The sequence below is a fragment of the Colobus angolensis genome, unplaced genomic scaffold (assembly GCF_000951035.1).
Source record: "Colobus angolensis palliatus isolate OR3802 unplaced genomic scaffold, Cang.pa_1.0 Scaffold77, whole genome shotgun sequence".
NCBI classification, from domain to species: domain Eukaryota; kingdom Metazoa; phylum Chordata; class Mammalia; order Primates; family Cercopithecidae; genus Colobus; species Colobus angolensis.
The window spans coordinates 2,374,546-2,391,983 of NW_012121487.1; the positions used below are offsets into that span (position 1 = coordinate 2,374,546).

At 41.6% G+C, this 17,438-nt stretch overlaps 1 protein-coding gene across 2 annotated transcripts in view; it reads right to left on the reverse strand.

Moving 5' to 3' along the window:
* ASH1L (ash1 (absent, small, or homeotic)-like (Drosophila)) overlaps positions 1–17,438 on the reverse strand; it is a 251,011-nt gene that overhangs the window by 94,320 nt on the left and 139,253 nt on the right. For both annotated transcript variants that reach the window (XM_011928346.1, XM_011928345.1), the window contains exon 5: positions 9,656–10,397. In XM_011928346.1, coding sequence (XP_011783736.1) covers positions 9,656–10,397 — 742 coding nt within the window. The remainder of the gene's footprint in view (positions 1–9,655; positions 10,398–17,438) is intronic.

Consider the following 17,438-nt stretch of genomic DNA (forward strand, 5'->3'; position numbering starts at 1 on the left):
CAGGGTTTCACCGTGTTAGCCAGGATGATCTCGATCTCCTGACCTCGTGATCCGCCCGTCTCGGCCTCCCAAAGTGCTGGGATTACAGGCTAAAGGTGTTCTTAAACCACAAACAATAGCATGAGCGATCTATGCCTTAAGGACATGCACCTGCTGCAGATAACTAGCCAAACCCATCCCTTTATTTCAGCTGATCCCTTTGTTTCCCATAAGGGATACTTTTAGTTAATCTAATATCTATAGAAACAATGCTCATGACTGGCTTGCTGTTAATAAATATGTGGGTAAATCTCTGTTCAGGGCTCTCAGCTCTGAAGGCTGTGAGACCCCTGATTTCCCACTTCATACCTCTATATTTCTGTGTGTGTGTCTTTCATTCCTCTAGTGCCACTGGGTTAAGGGTCCCCCCGACTGAGCTGATCTTGGCATATATATATATATATACACACACACACACATATATATATATATATACACACACACACAAAATGCTTTAATTAGTTTCCATATCCACCAGTGGACATTAGAGGAATATTAAAAGCAGGTTTTTTTGGGCAATAATCTCAAGTTGAAAATAATCCAAGAGTAAAATGGAAGAACTGTATTACACACAAACAATGAATTACAACACATTAAAACTACAGCAGGATGCAATAACATACATAATTTAACATGAATATGTTGAGCAAAAAAAGGTGAGACACAATAGCATATGTCCTCTATAATTAATTTTTTTTGTTTGTTTTTGTTTTTTTTGAGACAGGGTCTCACTCTGTCACCCTGGCTGGAATGCAGTGATGTGATCTTGGCTCACTGCAATCTCTACCTTCTGGGCTCAAGTGATCCTCCGACTTGGTATCCTGAGTAGCTAGGACTACAGGTGTGTGCTACCACAACTGGCTAACTTTTTGTATTTTCAGTAGAGATGAGGTTTTGCCAAGTTGCCTAAGCTAGTCTCAAACTCCTGGGTTCAAGTGATCCACATGCTCGGCTTCCAAAAGTGCTGAAATTACAGGCATGAGTCATGGCACCCAACCTGTATAATTAGATTTCCATGAAATTCAGGAAGAATAAGCTGTATTGTTTAGACCTGCACACATAAATAGTATTTTAAAAGGTAAATATGTGGTTACCTTAAAAGTCAGGAGACTGGTTATAGATTCTGGCAAGAAAAGGAGTTTATGAACAGGGAAAGTATATGGTCAACTCTTGAATGAAGGTAATATGGGTATTACCTTTACAGAAAATTTACTTAGCTTATGTTATGTATTCTCTTGTTTGTCTCTTATTGGTTTTGTTTGCTTTTCGAGACAGGGTCTCACTTTGTCACCCAGGCTGGAGTGTGGTGGCACGATTATGGCTCACTGCAGCCTCGACCTCCTGGACAAGCTCAAGTAATCCCTCACACCTCAGCCTCCCTAGTAGCTGGGACTACAGGAACACATCAGCACATCCAGCTGATTTTTAAAGCTTTTTTTTTTGAGACAGGGTCTTGAAGTGCAGTGGCATGATCTCAGCTTACTGCAACCTCCGCCTGCCAGGTTCAAGCAATTCTCCTCCCTCAGCCTCCCGAGTAGCTGGGATTACAGGCATGCGCCACCACACTCGGCTGATTTTTAAGTTTTTTATAGAGATGGAGTTTCCCGTCGGCCGGACGCGGTGGCTCACGCCTGTAATCCCAGCACTTTGGGAGGCCGAGGCGGGCGGATCACAAGGTCAGAAGATCGAGACCACGGTGAAACCCTGTCTCTACTAAAAATACAAAAATTAGCTGGGCGTGGTGGCTGGCGCCTATAGTCCCAGCTACTCGGGAGGCTGAGGCAGGAGAATGGCGGGAACCCGGGAGGCGGAGCTTGCAGTGAGCCGAGATCGCGCCACCACACTCCAGCCTGGGAGACAGAGCGAGACTCCGTCTCAAAAAAAAAAAAAAGAGAGATGGAGTTTCCCTATATTGCCCAGGGTGGTCTTGAACCCCTGGGCTCCAGCAATACCCCTGCCTCTGCCTCCCAAAGTGCTGGGACTATGGTTGTGATTCACCTCACCTGGCCTGTTTATGTAGTATTCTCTTTAGGTGTATCCTCTTCCATTTGCAGTCCATATTCTCTTTAATGAGACGGGAGTAATATTTTTCTTTAAAGTGTGGTAGAAGTTAAAGTTGGGTCTGATGCTGTCCTTCGGGGAAGACTTTAAATAATAGATTCGGCCGGGCGCGGTGGCTCAAGCCTGTAATCCCAGCACTTTGGGAGGCCGAGACGGGTGGATCACGAGGTCAGGAGTTCGAGACCATCCTGGCTAACACGGTGAAACCCCGTCTCTACTAAAAAATACAAAAAGCTAGCCGGGCGAGGTGGCTGGCGCCTGTAGTCCCTGCTACTCGGGAGGCTGAGGCAGGAGAATGGCGTAAACCCGGGAGGCGGAGCTTGCAGTGAGCTGAGATCCAGCCACTGCACTCCAGCCTGGGCAACAGAGCGAGACTCCGTCTCAAAAAAAATAAAAATAAAAATAATAGATTCAATTTATGCAATAGGAGTGCTCAGGTAATTTCTTTTGAGTGTTTTGTTGAAATTATATTTTTCTAGGAACATGTCTGTTTCAACAGAGCTTTCCCATTTGATGGGCTTAAAGTTCTTACAGTAGTAAAATTTTAATCTCTTATATACACTTTATTTCTTCTTAAATCCCTAATTATTCCCTTTCTCATCCTATTGATCAGCTTTACCAGAAGTTTGTCTATTTTGTTAGTTTTCAAAGAACTTTCGTCTTAAAGTGACTCTTACTATTACACATTTGCCTTATTTTATTAATTTAAGGTATATGTTTTATATTCTTTCAATACCATTTTCAGGCTCATTCACTTGTTCTTTTAATTTCCTATTTTCATAAAATTGTTTTTAGAGATAGGGTTTTGCCATTGCCCAAGCTGGTCTCAAACTCCTGGGTTCAACCAATCCTCCAGCCTCAGCCTCCAGAGTAGCTGAGACTACTCGTGTGGCTAGCAAGCTCTTATTTTTTCAGCCAGGCGTGGTGGCTCATGCCTGTAATCCCAGCACTTCACAAGGCCAAGGCGGGCGGACTTGAGGTCAGGAGTTCGAGACCAGCCTGGCCAATATGGTGAAACTCCATCTCTACTAAAAATACAAAAATTAGCCGGGCATGGTGGTAGGCATCTGTAATCCCAGCTATTCCAGAGGTGGAGGCAGGAGAATCACTTGAACCCAGGAGGTGGAGGTTGCAGTGAGCCAAGCCATTGCACTCCAGCCTGGGCGACAGAGATGCAGTCTCAACAACAACAAAATATATATATATACACATATATATAATATTTATATATGTTATACATTATTATAAGATATATATTTTTAGAGACAAAGTCTCACTATAGTATATATGTATTTTTAGAGACAAAGTCTCTAAAATAATAATAATATATATATTTTTAGAGGCAAGGTCACACTCTGTCACTGAGGCTGGAGTGCAGTGAAGGAACACAGCTCATTGCAGCCTCAACCTCTTGAGTGTAAGTGATCTTCCCACCTCAGGCTCCCAAGTAGCTAGATCCATAGACATGAGCCACCACGCTCATTTAATTTTTAAATTTTTTGTAGAGACGGGCCAGGTGCGGTGGCTCACACTTGTAATCTTAGCACTTTGGGACGTCAAGTCGAGAGGATCACTTGAGTGCAGGAGTTCGAAACCAGCCTGGGCAATATAGTGAGACCCCGTGTCTACAAAAAACACAAAAATTAGCCAGGCCTGGTGGCGCCCACCAGCCACTAGCAGGGAGGGATGGGGGTGGAGACACTTGAGCCTGGGAGGTGGAGGTTGCAGTGAACTGAGATTGTGCCACTGTACTCCAGCCTGGGTGACAGAGCAAGACCCTGTCTAATAAATAAACAAATAAATATTTTTTTGTAGAGATAGGGTAGCTACAGCCAGTCACGTTGCTCAGGCTGTCTTGAACTCCTGGCCTCAAGTGATCCTCCTGCCTTAGCCTCCCAAAGGGCTGGGATTACAGGTGTGAGCCACCACACCTGGCCTGATTTTATTTTTTACAGGAATAATTTATAAGTGTTTTAAAAATATACCTTTTTCTTTTTAAAACCAGGATTTGAACCTAGGTTTTCTGAGCCTAGAAGCCCACCTCATAACCATTAAACTATTCCTGTGCATTCTGGTTTAATATTAATCAACAGTGACTAAAATCTTTAATATACCAAACAAGGTTCTTGGCACAATCTGATCCCTACAACCTCTATCTGTATCCCATGCTACTCTACTCCATGTTTTGACCACAAAAGGTTTCTTTCGCTTGCCTGAAACTATCATGCCTTTTCAGACTTAAAGTGTTTGCTCTCTCCTCACTCCTTTAAATAACAGATGGAGCCTATTCTTCACATTCTTTAGTATAGTCCTTACTTGTTCTGGGAAACTAAGTTATTTCTATCATATACAGTACTCTTATAACTCTAAGTAACTCTTCATAATAGCACTTGGATGGTTAAGATCCATGAAGGTAGGAAAAGTTTCTGGATTTACCCACCACTGTATCAATTCTAAGTACATGAAACATAATAATCTTGCAACAAATACTAATTGAAAAAATAAATGAATACATATTATATAACAAGTACTAGTGTAAGCTCCAGTTAGAACAAGTTGAAAAACTGTTGCTGTCTCTGGGAACTCAATGTGTCATGTCCTTCCCCACACAATCTCTTGAGGGCATAAATTTTATCTTTCTCTTTATAATCTCTTCAAATCTCCGAATACAATCTTGTGAAAAAGTATGTGTTTAATTTTGCTGACCATGATACTAGAATTTGCTGGAATGGAAAGGCTAACCTAAACAAAAGCCTTTTTTGTTGTTGTTGAGATGAAGTCTCACTGTCATCTAGGTTGGAGTTCAGTGGTACAATCTAGGCTCACTGCAACCTCCACTTCTCTGGCTCAAGTGATCCTCCCACCTCAGCCTCCCAAGTAGCTGGGACCACAGGCATGCACGCCACCACGCCCAGCTAATTTATTGTATTTTTTACTCAAGACGGGGTTCCACCATGTTACCCAGGCTGATGAAAGCCTTTTCTTGAAGCACATTTTAAAGACGACCCTTCATCACATAAATGGTCAAGATGTCTCAAACTACAGTAAATGCAGAAATCATCCTCCTTGTCAGTGTCTTAAAGCTTCAATAATTAAACTGTTATGACAGAGATACCAAAATATCCTGATAGAAAAGAATATAAAAATATTTGAAAAGACCCTGAGATCTAACAATATATAAGAATTTAGAGGCCGGGCACAGTGGCTCACGCCTGTAATTCCAGCACTTTGGGAGGCTGAGGCGGGCGGATCACGAGGTCAGGAGATCGAAACCATCCTGGCTAACACGGTGAAACCCTGTCTCCACTAAAAATACAAAAAATTAGCCGGGCGAGGTGGCGGGCGCCTGTAGTCCCAGCTACTTGGGAGGCTGAGGCAGGAGAACGGCGTGAACTCGGGGATCGGAGCTTGCAGTGAGCCGAGATCGTGCCACTGCACTCCAGCCTGGGCGACAGAGCGAGACTCTGTCTCAAAAAAAGAATTTAGAATGGCCGGGCACCGTGGCTCATGCCTGTAATCCCAGCACCTTGGGGGGCTGAGGCGGGAGGATCATCAGGTCAGGAGTTTGAGACCAGTCTGACCAATATGGTAAAACCCTGTTTCTCCTAAAAATACAAAAAAATTAGCCGGGTGTGGTGGTGTGTGCCTGTAATCCCAGCTACTCAGGAGGCTGAGGCAGGAGAATTGCTTGCCTGGGAGGCAGAGGTTGCAGTGAGCCGAGATTGTGCCACTGTATTCCAGCCTGGGCGACAGAGTGAGACTCCGTCTCAAAAAAAAAAAAAAAAAAAAAAGAATTTAGTGCTGGGTGTGATGAGTCATGCTTGTAATTCCAGCACTTTGGGAGGCCAAGGCAGGCTGATCACTTGAGGTCAGGAGTTTGAGACCAGCCTGGCCAACATGAGGAAATCTCGTCTCTACTAAAAACACAAAAATTAGTTGGGCATGGTGGCTCATGCTTGTAATCCCAGCTACTTGGGTGGCTGACGCATGAGAATCACTTGAACTCAGGAGGTAGAGGTTGCAGTGAGCCGAGACTGTGCCACTGCATTCCAGCCTGGGTGACTCCATTTCAAAAACAACAACAGCAACAACAACAAAAACTTAGTATATGATAAATGTATCATTCCAAATAAGTTGGGAATGGCTAAATTCTAATGAATAATATTGAAAGAAAATTAAACCTCTAACTCATAGCTAATACTCAGTATTACATAAGCGACATAAAGAACTAAATATAAAAAAGCAATATCTAGTCAATCACAACAGTGTAATTACATAAATTATAATATATTCCTACCATGGTATAAGGTAATTCTGTATGTTCTGATGACAAGCTGTCAGCATTGAAGAATACACAATGTACTGTTAATAGCATTATCCATGGAGAGAAAAATGGGATAAGAGGAAGGGAGAGTATGTGAAAAGAGACTTTTACTTTTAAATCAGTAAACTACTAGTTTCATTAAATTATTTATTACCAGCGTGTATTGCTCCTGAAATTAAAAAATATATTCTCTAGAAAAAAGCAATTATTTTTATATAGGTAGATGGAAAAAAAAAAAAAAACCTCTCTATCCAGGATTCACCAGGAGAGATGATAGAGAATATGAGTAAGAGTGAACATGCCACATTAAGAAAAGCCATTTATAAATTATGAACATTGAATTGGTTCATTAAAAAATATTAAATATGGGCCAGGTGTGGTGGTTCACGCCTGTAATCCCAGCACTTTGGGAGGCTGAGACAGGTGGATCACCCGAGGTCAGGAGTTAGAGGCTAACCTGGCCAACATGGTGAAACCTCATCTCTACTAAAAATACAAAAATTAGCCAGGCATGGTGGCGCGCACCTGTAATCCCAGCTACTCAAAAGGCTGAAGCAGGAGAATCACTTGAACCCTGGAGGTGGAGGTTGCAGTGAGTGGGAATTATGCCATTGCATTCCAGGCTGGGTGACAGAGTGAAAATTCGTCTCAAAAAAAAGTAAATAAATAAAAATAAAAATGGTTTATTGCCTGTGCCTTTGTTATTACATCTAAGAAATCATGGCCAAATTCCATGCTATGAAGTTTTTGTCCTATATTTCCTCCTAAGAGTTTACAGTTTTATTTTTATTTATTTATTTTGAGACAAAGTTTCACTCTTGTTGCCCAGGCTGGAGTGTGATGGCGCAATCTCAGCTCACTGCAACCTCCACCTCCCCAGTTCAAGGGGTTCTCCTGCCTCAGCCTCCTGAGTAGCTGGGATTACAGGCATGTGCCACCACACCCAGCTAATTTTGTATTTTTAATAGAGAAGAGGTTTCTCCATGTTGATCAGGGTGGTCTCGAACTTCTGACCCTCACGTGATCCGCCCGCCTCAGCCTCCCAAATGCTGGGATTACAGGCGTGAGCCACTGTGCCCAGCCATTTTTTTTTTTTTTTTTTTTTTTTTTGAGAAGGAGTCTTGCTCTGTCACCCAGGCTGGAGTGCAGTGGTGCAATCTTGGCTCACTACAACATCCGCCACCTGGGTTCAAGCAATTCTCCTGCCTCACCCTCCCAAGTAGCTGGGATTATAGGCACACACCACCACGCCTGGCTAATTTTTTTCTTTTTAGTAGAGACAGGTTTCACTATGTTGGTTAGGCTGGTCTCGAACTCCTGACCTCGTGATCCGCCCACCTTGGACTCCCAAAGTGCTGGGATTACAGGAGTGAGCCACTGCGCCTGGCCAAGAGTTTATAGTTTTAGATTTTACATTTATATCTTTGATCCATTTTGAGTTAAATTTTGTATATGGTTTACAGTAAGACTACAACTTCATTCTTTTGCATGCAGATATCCAGTTTTCCCAGTATGATTTGTTAAAAAGTCTGTCCTTTCCCCCACTCAATGGTTCGGGCATCTTTGTCAAAAATCATCTGACCATGTATGCAAGGTTTTATTTCTGGGCTCTCTATTCTACTTCATTGGTCTATATGTCTCTCTTTATGCTACTATCATACGGTTTTGATTACCATAGCTTTATAGATAAAACAGACAATTGGACTTCATAGATATCAGAAAATTTTGTATGTCAAAAGACAGCATAAACAAAGTAAAAAGGCAATCTACAGAATGGGAGAAAATATTTGCTTATATGCCTGATAAGAGACTAATATCCAGAATATATTGAGAACTGCTAAAACTCAACAACACCAAACAACCCAATCAAAAATTGAAAAAGCGATTGAGTAGACATTTCTCTAAAGATACACAAATAGCCAATAAGCGTATGAAAAGATATTTGCCAGGCCGGGCGCAGTGGCTCACGCCTGTAATCCCAGCACTTTGGGAGGCCGAGGTGGGCGGATCACGAGGTCAGGAGATCGAGACCATCCTGGCTAACACGGTGAAACTCCATCTCTACTAAAAATACAAAAATTAGCTGGGCGTGGTGGCTGGCGCCTATAGTCCCAGCTACTCGGGAGGCTGAGGCAGGAGAATGGCGTAAACCTGGAAGGCGGAGCTTGCAGTGAGCTGAGATCCGGCCACTGCACCCCAGCCTGGGCAACAGAGTGAGACTCGTAAAAAAAAAAAAAAAAAAAAAGAAACGAAAATATGTTTGTCACTAATCACTAGGGAATAGCAAATTAAAACTACAATGAGATGCCCATTTCATACTCATTTGGATGGCTGCTATAAAAAAAATTGAAAATAGCAAGTGTTGGTGAGGATGTAAAGCAACTGAAATCCTTGTGCACTGTAACTGAAATCTTTGTACATGTAAAATGATATAGCCCTTGTGGAAAACAGTATGACAGTTCCTTAAAAAATTAAAAATAGAAATGTCGTATGATCCAGCAGTTCTACTTCTGAGAATATATCCAAGGTTAAAGCAGGGTCTGAAAGAGGTATTTGTATACCCACTGTCATAGCAGTGTTACAGCATGGAAACACCCCAGGTATCCATCAATGGATGAATGGATAAGCAAAATGTGATACGCACATAAAATGATCACAGAGCTCACACATCTCTATGTTGGATAAAATACATAATCTTTCTGGGCCTTGATTTCCTTTGTCTGTAAAGTGAGTGGGTTCAGAGTGGATTGTTACTTGCCCTTTGCTTCTTTTCTGTTTGTTTTTGAGACAGGGTCTCGCTCTGCGTTCAGGCTGGAGTGCAGTGGTGCAATTTTGGCTCACTGCAGTCTCCTGGATTCAAGCAATTCTCCCTCCTCAGCCTCCTGAGTAGCTGGGATTACAGGCATGCACTCCCCCATCTAGCTAAATTTTATATTTTTAGTAGAGACAGGGTTTATCATGTCAGCCAGGCTGGTCTTGAACTCCTCACCTCAAGTGAGGAGCCTCTCAAAGTGCTGGGATTACAGGTGTGAGCCACTGCGCCTAGCCTTTTTGGTTCTTAATTATAACTTGTAAAAGCAATATATAAGAACAATTTTTGAAAAGAAATGGTCTCATATAGTAAAAAGTGAAAGGTTATAAGATGAAATTAGTAATTCAGCTACAGAGTTACATTATAGTTGTTCCAAGCTAGTTTCCTCTACTCAGATAATATGTTAAATGAGGAATTACCTTTTATTATTCTCTTGCTCTTCTTCCTCTGGTAATGGCTTCTGCTTTTTTCTGGTCTGTTCCTCCAATAGCCAACCTTTTCTCTTCAACCCCTTTTTATGTTCTGGGTTCAGGTTTACACTCTGAACAACAGCCTCAATTACATCTGTAACTGTATCAGGACTGAGGTGCAATGCTGCTCCTTCCTCACCTCTGTTCAATTCTGGGTTGACAAATTGAGCAGCCTGGAATGCTTGCATTGATATGACAGCCTGAAGGGGACATTTCCGAGGTCGACCTGGCCTACGTTTCACAAAGTTATTCCCTGTCCTGGCCTGCCTTTGAAGTTTTTTGGCTTTTAAAATTTTATTGACATGGTCTAGGTTTTTCTTTGTGGCCAAGATTTTGTTGTAATTGCACATTTTCCGAGCTTGGCGTTGCATAGCTTCCACTACACTTCTCTTGATATGATGGGGGGAACAGCTGCTTGTCAACTTTTCAGAGAGGAGTGAGATGCTATTATTGCAAGAGTCACTTGCAACTGCAGGCACTAAAAGGCTGTCTGGTTTTCCCAGGGTTCGGTCCTTGCTGTGGCTACGGCCTGGACTGGAAGAAGGTGGTGCAGAGGCAGTTGCAATCACAGCATCAATCCTTTTCTCCATGGGCTCTTGGTCCTCATTTTGTACCATCCGCTGCAGCAGACTATCCACAGAGTCATCCCCAGAAGCAACTAATCTTGGACTTCGAGAGGGAACTCCGTTTACTGAAAGAGACAATAAATCACACATAGGCAAAATTGGACACAGCTAGCTATTTAAATAAGTTTTTACACAGGTAAAAGGGAGTACTGCTCTATTTTCTGTAGCAAGATTACACATCATAGGTAAACTGATGGTTTACTTTCCTGAAAAAGGTTATTACAACAAGATAAAACAAAAACTGGCCTATATTTCTCTAATAATATGTAAATTAAAAAAGAACAACTCTCACTTTGAAGTAAGGAGTAGAAAGAAAAAACATTTAATTCTTCAAAAATGAAGGTCAAAAATAAAAAATAAATTAAAAAAATTAAGGTACAGTTAAGCTAAGGGACTTAAAAGTTAAATGTTGGATAAAGGCTGGGCATGGTGGCTCATGTCTGTAATCCCAGTATTCTGGGAAGCCAAGGCAGGAGGAATTCCTGAGCTAAGGAATTCAAGATCAACCTAGGGAACATAGCAAGAAGCTGTCTCTGCAAACAATAGAAAAAAATTAGCCAGGCATGCTGGCTCACACCTATAATCTCAGCTATTTATGAGGCCAAGTTGAGAAGATTGCTTGAGACTGGGAGATCGAGGCTGCAGTGAGTCACTGCACTCTAATCTGGATGACAGAGCGAGACTCTGTCTCAAAAAATACTAATAATTTAAAAATCAGTTCAAAATAAGTCACTTCCCATGCTGTCTAGTTTACTACTATTATTCATGGGTCATACTTCTCCAAAGTTAATTAATGGATTTCTTATCTATATGACTTCTAAATGTGATAACTATACTAGATAATCCTTTATTAGCCGCAGGCATTCTAGATCCCAATATCATCAGACTATGAACTTTTTCTCAAATTACCAGTAACTTTCTTCAAATAATATCCAATAGCCTTGTCTAAATTTTTAAGACATTTTTTTTTATTTTATTTTATCATCAACTCTGGCCTATAGACCCTTGCCTCAATTTGATATTTAAACATTTTCAGGCCAGGAATGGTGGCTCACACCTGTACTCTCAGCATTTTGGGAGGCTGAAGTGGAAGGATCACTTGAAGCCAGGAGTTCGAGACTAGCCTGGGCAACGTACTGAGACCCTGTCTCAACAAAAAATAAAAATCAGCCCAGTGTGGTTTCCTGTACCCGTAGTCCTATCTACTCAGGAGGCTGAAGCGGGTGGACTGCTTGAGCCAAGGAGTTTGAGGCTGCAGTGAGCTATGATCACGCCACTGCATTCTAGCCTGGATGACAGAGCAAGACCCTGTCTCTAGAAAAATAATAAAATTTTAAAAAACTAAAAAATTTCAGACTCTCAGCTATATCTGATATCACAATTCTTTAAAATCCTGCCTATACTATTTCTATAATATACTTTGATTAACTTTCAATTACTTGCAACTCCATTAAATTTAACTGTGGAGGTCCTCAATACAGAGTACTTGTTATTTACCTTTTATACTTACTTTCCCACTGGGAACATGTTTATTCTCATAGTCTCAATTATCATCAGTATGTAAGTGACTTCTAAATATTCATACCAATCTTCAGTTTTATCTGAAAATTACCAAAACGAAAAATGACCCCTTCCTTTTCTCCAACCTTTAAATGCTACAGCTTTTAAAAACTCTCCAGTCTATGCTTTTTTCCTGTCTCACTCTCTATTCTCTCTTTAGCAATTCTTTTAACTATCATCTATATTCAGATGACCACTGAGTTCCTATTTTCTGAATAGACCTTTCTTCTGTCTACTTTTGCATGTTTCACAGGTTTCTCAAACTCATATTCACATCTCATTTCATTTTCGCTCCCTTCAACCTTGCTCCTCTCTCCAGATTCCCAACATCAGTTAATGATACCATAAAGCTAACTACTCAACGTTATGTATACTGACCATCAATCATGTGGCAGGACGTTGGTTATCCAAGCTCAGGCCACATCATTTATTCTTGCTCCTTCACCCTCCCCACAAATCATAAAATTCTGTCTTCTATTAGTTTAAACTCTTAAACCTGTCCACTTTCCTTTCTTCTACTGCAGCCACCGAGACTAAGGTAATGTTATCTACCTGCCGTGAAGCAATAGCGTAATTCCTTGTGGGGCTATTAAAGTATGTCCATTAATCACTTGATGCTTTCCCTATCAAGTTGTAGTCTAGTCCCTCTCTGCTGCCACTGAAGACTTGCCTTAGCAAACAAATTCAGTGGAAGAATGTGATGATTTCCAATGTTAGGTTAGAAAAGGTCTCTCTCTCTCTCTCTTTACCCTCACTCTCTGCCCCCACCCTGGCCTCGCCACAAGCCCTTGGATTCAAACTTCCAAACCGTAAGGAAGCCCAAGCAATGAGTTGGCATACTGGCCAAAAGATCCTGCTGAGGTCATAGCCAACAACCAGTATCAACCACTAGATATTGGAATAAAGAATCCTTTTTTTTTTTTGAGACGGAGTCTCGCTCTGTCGCCCAGGCTGGAGTGCAGGGCACAAACTCAGCTCACTGCAAGCTCCGCCTCCTGGGTTCACGCCATTCTCCCGCCTCAGCCTCCCGAGTAGCTGGGACTATAGGCGTCCACCATCACGCCCTGCTAACTTTTTTTTGTATTTTTTAGTAGAGATGGGGTTTCACTGTGTTAGCCAGGATGGTCTCCATCTCCTGACCTCATGATTCGCCCGCTTCGGCCTCTGAAAGTGCTGGGATTACAGGTGTAAGTCACTGTGCCCGGCCTGTTTTTTGAGACAGGGTCTCACTATGTTAACCAGGTTGGAGCCTAGTGGCACAATCTCAGCTCACTGCAACCACCACCTCCCAGGCTCAAGCGAACCTCCCACCTCAGCCTCCCGGGTAGCTGGGATTACAGACATGCACCACCATGCCCGGCTACTTTTTTGTATTTTTTGTAGACATGGAGTTTTGCCATGTTGCCTAGGCTGGTCTCAAACTCCCGAGCTCAAATGATCCAACCACCTCAGCTTCCCAAAGTGTTGGGATTACAGTTAGTGTTGGAATTACAGCTACTTGCCTGGCAAAATAAGGAATTCTTTTAGATGACTTTAGCTCACCACCATGCAGTTACAACCAAAGGAAGGCAATCCTGAGAACCTGGGAGATGATAGCTGATTATTATTGTTTCATGCCAGTAAGTTCAAGGTGCTTTGTTAGGCAGCAACAGACAACTGAAACATTGTTCTTCCTGCTGCTATTTTCATCATCCTCCAACTCATTCTTTAGATAGCAGCCTGAGTGATCTTTAAAAAAAACACAAAGGCCCAGCAAGGTGGCTCACGCCTGTAATCCCAGCACTTGGGGAGGCTGAGGTGGGTGGATCAGGTAAGGAGTTTGAAACCAGCCTGGCCAACATGGTGAAGCTCCGTCTCTACTAAAAATACAAAAATTAGCCAGGTTTGGTGGCAGGCGCCTGTAATCCCAGCTACTTGTGAGGCTGAGGCAGGAGAATTGCTTGAACCTGGGAGGCAGAGGTTGCAGTGAGCCGAGATCATGCTATTGCACTCCAGACTGGGCGACAAGAGCAAGTCTCTGTCTAAAAATAAAAAACAAAAAACCCCACAAATTTTATCAGGTTTCAGCTTCTGCTTACAACTCTTAAAAAGGCTCTTACCACATAAAACAACTTGAAAATTATTATTACCTTTTCTTCCAGCCTCAATCTCATTATCTTAGACCCTTAATTCCAGTAATAATAAACTTCAGTTTCTTAAACTCATCATGCTTTTTCCTGATTCAAGGTCTTTGAGTGTGCCTTTCTCTCTACCTGGAACAATCTTTCTCCACAAATTCATCTGCTTAATGACTATTCATTTTTTAGTTTACAGAGAGGACATAATTTCCTGAAAGATTATTTACCTGACCAGGAAGCATCCTCCTCACTCTTAATTTAGGTCCCCTATTAAGAATTATCATAATACTTTTTCCTTTCCTAACACTAATCACACTTCAAATTAGTGGTTTAATGTATGTAACTCTCAAACAATGTTTGGTCCACTAACGTGACTGTATTCATCAAAATCACTTTTTATCTCCAATGACCAGGACATAATTAATCAACAGAACGAATCCTGGGATCAAAATCTTGGAATTATTTTTATCTCCTCTAACCCTTCATCAACTACTCAGAGCTACCAATGCATTTAATCCATGAATATTACTTTAAAAGAGAATCCTAAAATGGGTACACACTTTTGAAGCCTCCTTCCTGAGCCATTTACCTAGAGCTATTAATACCTCACACTTCATTTTTGAATTGTTCCTATCTTCACAAATTCTGGCCTGCCAATTTATGTTTCTTGGTAGTCTAGGACATGATGCATAAATTTTAGATGTAACTTATTTTCAAAACTAACTTCATTGTGGTAAAGTACCACATAACGTTCAATGCATGTTTTTTATACATACATTTTTGAGTTTTGAAAAATTTACCATGTAGCCATCACGATAACCAATATATAGAACATTTCTGTCACCCTAAAAAGTTATTGTGTGTCCTTTCCAAGAAAATAAATTGCCTGTCATCCACAGCATCAGAGAAGAAACAATTGATCTGCTTCCTATTATATATTAAGTTTGCTTTTCTAGAAGTTCATATAAATGGAAAGATAGAATATGCATTTTATTGTACAGCTTCATTCACACAGCATAAATCTGAGAATCATTCACATTGCCGCATTTCTTTTTACTGTTCCTTTTTACTATTCACATATTTCTTTTTACAACTGAATTAAATGAATATACCATAATTTCTTTATACATTCACCTGGAAATCTGCATTGTTTCCAGTTTTTAGCCATAAAGAAAAAATATCCTATGAACATGGATGCACATGACATTTTGTGTAAACATATTTTCATTTCTCTTGGGTCAATACCTAAGACTAGAATTACTAAATCTTTTTTTTTTTTTTTTTTTTTTTAAGATGGAGTCTCACTCTGTCACTCAGGCTGGAGTGCAGTGGCGTGATCTTGGCTCACTGCAACCTCTGCCTCCTGGGTTCAAGTGATTATCCTGCCTCAGCCTCCTGAGTAGCTGGGACTACAGGCACCTGCCACCATGCCTGGCTAATTTTTGTATTTTTAGTAGAGACGGGATTTCACCGTGTTGGCCAGGCTGGTCTCGAATTCCTGACCTCAAATGATCCGCCTGCCTTGGCCTCCCAAAGTCCTGGGATTACAGGTGCGAGCCACTGCACCTGCCTAGAATTACTAAATCAAGTAAATGTATGTTTAAGAAAATTTTCCAAAATGATTGTTCTATTTTATCGTCCCATCATCAATGACTGAGTTAAAGATCCTATACATCCTGGCCGGGCGCGGTGGCTCAAGCCTGTAATCCCAGCACTTTGGGAGGCCGAGACGGGTGGATCACGAGGTCAGGAGATCGTAGACCATCCTGGCTAACACGGTGAAACCCTGTCTCTACTAAAAAATGCAAAAAACTAATTGGGCAAGGTGGCGGGCGCCTGTAGTCCCAGCTACTCGGGAGGCTGAGGCAGGAGAATGGCGTGAACCTGGGAGGCGGAGCTTGCAGTGAGCCGAGATCCGGCCACTGCACTCCAGCCTGGGTGACACAGAGAGACTCCGTCTCAAAAAAAAAAAAAAAAAAAAGATCCTATACATCCTTACCAAGACTTTGTATTATCCAGTCTTTTTAATCATTCTAGTGGGCATGTTCTCATTTATAAATTTAATTTGGATTTCCCTGATGTTGAGCATATTTCCATGAGCTTACTGGCAATTCATATGCATTCTTTTGAGAAAATTCTATTCAGATATTTTGCCGATTATTTTTATTGGGTTCTTTCACTTTGTGGCTTACATTTTCATTTTCTTAAATAATATTTTCTGTTTGTTTGTTTTCTGAGATGGAGTCTCGCTCTGTCACTCAGGCTGGAGTACAGTGGTGTAATCTTGGCTCACTGCAACCTCCGCCTCTCGGGGTTCACAGGATTCCTGTGCCTCAACCTCCTGAGAAGCTGAGATTACAGGTGCCTGCCACCATGCCTGGCTAATTTTTGTATTTTTAGCAGAGATGGGGTTTCAGCATGTTGGCCAGGGTGGTTTTGAACTCCTGACCTGACCTCAAGTGATCCACCTGCCTCAGCCTTCTGAAGTGCTGGGATGACAGACATGAGCCACCACAACCAGCCTTGTTTGTTTGTTCTTTAAAGGGACAGAGTCTGGCTCTGTTGACCAAGCTGGAGTGCAACAGCAGAATCACAGCTCACTGCAGCATCAACCTCCTAGGCTCAAGGGATTCTCACACGTCAGCCTCCCACGTAGCTGGGACTACAAGCATGAGACAGGACACCTGGATAATTTTTCTACTTTTTTTTTTTTTTTTTTTTTTGTGACAGGGTCTCACTATGTTGCCCAGGCTGGTTTCCAACTCCTGGGCTCAAGTGATTATCTGGAGACATCCTCCCTAAGTGTTTTTTTTTTTTTTTTTTTTTTCATAGAGACAGAGTATTGCTTCAATGATCCTTTGGCCTCAGCCTCCCAAAGTTTTGAGATTACAGGCATGAGCCACCAGGCATAAGTCTAGCCTTAAATAATGTTTTTTGAAGAACAAAAGTCTTAAAGTTTGATAAGGTCAAATTTTTTTAAATGGTCCTTGCTTTCTATACTATTTAAGAAATCTTTGACCACCCCTCAAGGTCTTAAAGATTTTTTCCTTTTCTTCTAAAAGTTTTATTATTTCCAAAATTTCATAGGGGTGTATGATCTTTTTTCATTTAAATTTTTCATGTGGTATGAAACAAAGTCAGTGATCTTTTTATTCCATAAGGATATCCAGTAGTTACGGCACCATTTGTTGAAAAGACTATCCTTGTCCCATTGAAATAGTCACATTTGTCAAAAATCAACTGAAACTTAAGGGAGTTTCACTCTTGTTGCCCAGGCTGGAGTGCAATGGCATGACTGCTGCTCACTGCAACCTCCACCTCCCAGGTTCAAGCAATTCTCCTGCCTCAGCCTCCCGAGTAGTTGGGATTACACACATTCATGCTCGGATAATTTTGTATTTTTACTAGAGACAGGGTTTCGTCATGTTG